The sequence below is a fragment of the Phytophthora cinnamomi genome, assembly GCF_018691715.1.
Source record: "Phytophthora cinnamomi strain GKB4 chromosome Unknown Contig39, whole genome shotgun sequence".
Lineage (NCBI taxonomy): Eukaryota > Oomycota > Peronosporomycetes > Peronosporales > Peronosporaceae > Phytophthora > Phytophthora cinnamomi.
In genome coordinates this window covers 26,131-31,067 of record NW_027150972.1, presented here as the reverse complement: position 1 = coordinate 31,067, position 4,937 = coordinate 26,131, and the positions used below count along the sequence as shown (strand labels likewise).

Here is a 4,937-nt window from a genome sequence, read left to right as displayed (position 1 = left end):
TATTGGTGGAAAGCATCATATTTCTACCAATCAGTGACGTACATGACGAGGACAGTCGTTACCAATCCCTTTCACAGATGATAATAGATTTAGGAGGAATGTCAACTTTGAAACAATACAGTTCTCATTTTAACATAAAATCGCTACTCGGTGTCTTATTTTTTTTTTATTTCTACTCGTGGACTCCAGTATAATTAACTCAAGTATTTACTACCATGTCGCATGTTTATGTCTTCGAATTATTTTATCTCAGAGATCGATCTAAGCCCTAAATCCGAGCGACAAAATATCTGCAAACCACAATAAAACTAAATCTAACGCTTCCTCATACACGTTGTGCAGGTGTAAGCCACCAAAGTAGGCCCTTTACAATGTCCAAAATGCTTCGTACATTCAGCTATATACTGGCTCAATTACGCAATCGGCAACGTGCGGATAACGCAATGCCACAACAATACTAAACTACATTCCCTATAGTAGCGAGGCCTTGCCAATGGCAGCCTCGACGAAGTAATTTGAAGTGCTGAAAATTCTACTTCAAGAAGGCGTGGAAAGTCAACTGTATCTCCGAGCATCCAATCGAGCGAGCTACGACAAGTAGATGCATTGAGATAGTCAAGTTCCTTGTTGCCGATTGTGGGGGATTCGACACCAAGAAAGCGTTGGAAATCGCGACGGCAAAAAATGATCTCCCGATTGCGGCATTCCTTCTCGAGCACCAGCAACCAGACCACTATCGAACAAGTTTTAGTGAAAAGCGATAAGTTTTTGCAGAAATGCGATCCCAACACGCGATTAAGCGTCGTGAGCACGCTTTTAGTGAGATACTTGCCATACAGGGTCGCACACATTCTCACTACGTATTGGAGGTGCTGTCCCCAGCGTTAGGATACCCACGAGGTTCCCACGACTTTGTGTCGGAACAAGTTTCGCTGGAGTGACGCAGCACGTGCTGGTTGCTTGGCTTGTGCTACGTCCTGCGGTATAAATCCCATAATATGACCGAACTTGCCTTCATAGATATCGTGTTCGTATTGGCCAACCTGCGAATCTAGGACATCGGCGCTGAACCTGTCAAGCTGTCGCTGGAAGTTGCTACATCAACAGTCTCCAAGCTCGCTGCGCCTTCAAGCGTATCGGATCTCGCACAAGGGGATGTTGATGTCCCAATTCACGCGAGCGTCAGCATGACCGTCCGCACCGATGGTGACCTCCTTCCTGCCCCCAACTTCGCTCCATTCCCAATTTCACCTCTTCCCCACCAAGACCCAAACGCAAGGAGGGACGATCGGTGACGCACCGCTGGCTCCGCCTGCATCTCGACAGAAAATCATCACCCACCCACCCACCTCATCAAACCAAACCGAACCGAACCAACACCACAGACACCCGGCGACGACGTGCTCAATCGGGAGCGAAAATATACGTGTTAATGATACGGGGCGGCCTGTGTAGCAGCCACCCCCGCCTGTACTAGTGAGTAGTCTAGTCTACCGAAGTTGCGTCGTCGTCACCTTACTCTCCTGACTTACAGGAAGTAGGCGCCGACCGCGACGACGACCGCCGCGACCGAACCCATGGTGGCCGTCACGTGCGGCATGGCGTCCGACGAGCTCGAGAGCGCCGAGCCCGAGCGCGGGGCGATGGCGCCGCCCGAGTTGCCCGTGGGGCCCGAGTCGGACTCAGCCGTGCCGGAGCTGCTCTGCGCCGTGGTCGATTCCGACGACGAGCTCGAGGCGGACGCCGAGTCCGCCGTGACCGACGCGTCCGTCGCGGCGGACTTGGATGTAGCAGACGTGGAATTGGCCGAGCTCGAGCTGGACTCGGCCACGGCGGCGCTGGCACTGGTGGAGGACGCCACCGACGATGCTGTGGCCGTCGCGGCACTAGCGCTGGACGACGTCACATTCGAGGACGTGGAGGCAGCAGTAGTCGCAGTGGTGGTGGTGGTGGTTGTGGCTCCGGACACGGCGGACACGGCCAAAGCGGCGAGGACGAGCACCTGGAAGGCCTTCATGACGGTGGTGGGATATCTCACTGAGCGGATTGACGAGCTTTTCGAGACTGAAGCAGAGCTGGGTGATAGTGTGGTGATGCAGAGCCCAGTGCGCTTGGAGGGAGAGGAGGTGGGGGTTGATCCCGATAGAGCCGAGACATGAGTCTACACAGCTGGGCGCGAAATGTGCCGGAACTTTGGGCTTTGACTGGCGTTTGTATGGCGCTCGGATGTGCAGGAATTATCGGCTGACTGGGCGGGTGACATGATTGGGGAGAATCGAACTTCCGGCCAGTTTATTTTTTGAGGAAGCTGGATTTTGTATTGGCTGCCTGGTGGTTTGTTGTCCAGTCGACGGAACTGACGCACGTGCCGTGTCGTGCCGCACCGCGCGAACGAAGGCTATCCTACCATCTTGCACGGTCGAAAACCTCGAGTCGTTGGTTTGTTGCCTGCCTGCCTGCCAGCAGCGAAAGACGATGGCGCTGTGTTGTGTTGCCTTCGTCTTTCCATCTCCACGCAACTCGAGATTAAAATTCTACTAACGTTAAAAGTCGGGCTGGCGGTTGGCTGGTGCTGGCGTGCGGCTCTGCTGTTGAAAAGAGACCCAACCGCATCAGGTGGCCTCCGGAAACTCGCCTGTCATGGTGTGTAGGTATGCTTCCTTACCAGTCGAGTCGGAGGCGGGTCTTCACGTTAGGTAACCAAAATCCATCGACACCGGGGAGACCGTTCGCTGGTGCTAGTTCAAAAAGTTGAGAGGCGCTCGGGACACAGTAGAGGAGGTTGGGCTTGTTTTGCTTCTTGGTGTTTGCTACGTTTGGTCATCGTGTTCGCGCGTGCGAGTGGCTGCACGTAGAAATTATTCCCGGCTGTTGCTTTGGTGCTTGGAGGTTTTCTTCATGGAGTTGTCGTCGAATTCGCTGCATTTCTTCGGATGGTGTCGGCGAAGGTAGTGCAGTATAATCGAAAACACTAGAGTAGGGAGAGTAGTGAACAGGTGAGTGGAGACAGTCTTCCAGTCAAGAAAACCACGTCGCACTCTCCGCCGCAGTCTTCTCTAAAATGGCAATGCGTGTTCTTGTATTGCTAGCTGTCCCCAGACGCGGAAGAATATAAGATGCCGAACTTGGGGCCACGCAGCGTCGACAGGATATGAGCACGCCATCCGCAGTATTTCTGGTGACGAGGGATGGTTATTGAGGCTGCAGACTGCATACCACGTCGCTTGTCGAGTTTTCTCGGGTGCGAGGTTGTGCAAGACTTGGAGGACCCCACACATCCATCCCACTTCGGACTGCAGCAATTGCACAAGTCTGAACGTTGTACGCTCTGTCTGGCACCCTTTGCCATTCATCGAGAGAAGTTGCAAGTCGTACGCGGGAATGGCTCAAATACCTCAGGAACTGCTTGCTCTGCAGGACGGCAAGCGCACTGTCCTCGTTGTGTTCCTCGATTGCAAGCTCGAGGACTTGCATGGGGTCGTGCGCGCACCACGAATTTTTGTCTGTTGTTCGTGGATTCCGAGGAGGAATTTTACGAGGTTGACGTGGCCTCCGCAGATTGCAAGGCTGACGGCGTCTCGTCCGTTCATGTCTTGGTCCAGCCACGACAGTGGAAATCTCGAGTCGGTGCAACGCCGCCTTAGCCACTTGACGAGACAACGAAGAACTATCGGCTGGACACCTTTCTCGCATGCGTACATTATCACATTGCGCCGACGGGCGTCCTTAATCCAGAGGAGCGTAGCTCGCGAGACCAGCAAGTTGATCAGTTTGACTGCGTAGCGAGGATTCGGATGAGCGGTCGCTTTCATGAGAACCGTGACGCCATCTTCCAGTTGAGCGTTCCCAATCTCCCCGCTCCAAGCTGTTTGGGGTGGGATCAAGCTCAGCAAATACTGTTCCATTGCAATTTTCCTCATTTCCGGCACGAAGCCTGAGTGCAAGAAGGTGGAGTTGAGACTGGGTCGCGTAGCAGTGACCCGAGCAGATTGAAAGCCATAATGAGGCGCTACCTGAGTGACATGTCACTTCAAATGCAGCAAGTTCAAGTTACTGTACCTGTCATGACAGAGGCTTGCAGCACTCAGCGTAGTTTTCGTGCTACTGCAAGTATTCGGTAGTTGGTAAAACTTCTTTGAAGGGTATCAACTAATTATGCATGCGTGGTCTTATACCGCGTGCGCTTTGCGCGGGTCAGAATGTGGTGACCACTGTCGAATTTGCTCTCCATTTGCAAGAGTAAACTGCGTTGCTCCGGTTTGCAAAGCTGATTCTTCCACGTAGTTGGCGAGGTGAAACTTTGCCGTCATGTCGCCTCGTTCGCGGGAGTGCGAAACGTTTAAGTAGGATCGGCCCTTGCGCGTGGCATTTTCGCTGGGAGGCGTCGGTAAGGTCCGCAACACTTGCGGGGATTGCGATACGTCCTCACAGTCACTCACAGCTATTTTCCAGCCGCATAGATTTTTCGCGTTGAGCTGGCAAATGAGGCAAAACCGAAGAGAGCAATGCTGGACTGAGCCTGTGTCCGAGACGTCCATGACCATTTTCTTGAATACACTGCACTTCATGCATACCATTCGGCGACAGATCGAGCAAGCCGTGCCCGATCTTGAGGAAGTTAATGAAAACTTGGAGAATTTTTTTTCGCAAGCCTCACACCGACTCGACTGGGTGGCACCGCGAGACCTATCTCGTTTCATTAGCCACATCAACTTCTTTATGTGAGCATATTCAATCAAGTTCACGCAGCAGAGAGTGGCTTCCGCAGAGATTGCGACCGAAAGGCGACCCGGCATGTCTCCACGGGAGTCAAAGAAGCCGCGAGTGTAGATGTCAACCTTGCCAGGTTTGCCCTGGCGGAAGATGTAGCAGTAGCTCATCAAGCCACGAACTATGCCCAATTCCGAAAGCTCGGGGATCTGGCGCAATGTCACCGA

General features: G+C 53.1%; 1 protein-coding gene across 1 annotated transcript; it reads left to right on the top strand.

The window, feature by feature from the left end:
* Window positions 1-1,577: 1,577 nt before the first annotated feature.
* Window positions 1,578-3,155, top strand: IUM83_10537 (uncharacterized protein; the record flags this gene model as incomplete). The annotated part of the gene is made up of 3 exons (XM_067935049.1): window positions 1,578-2,126; window positions 2,976-2,996; window positions 3,090-3,155. 3 exons carry the CDS (start codon window positions 1,578-1,580, stop codon window positions 3,153-3,155), a joined length of 636 nt encoding a protein of 211 aa, XP_067791567.1.
* Between the last annotated feature and the right edge of the window lie 1,782 nt (window positions 3,156-4,937).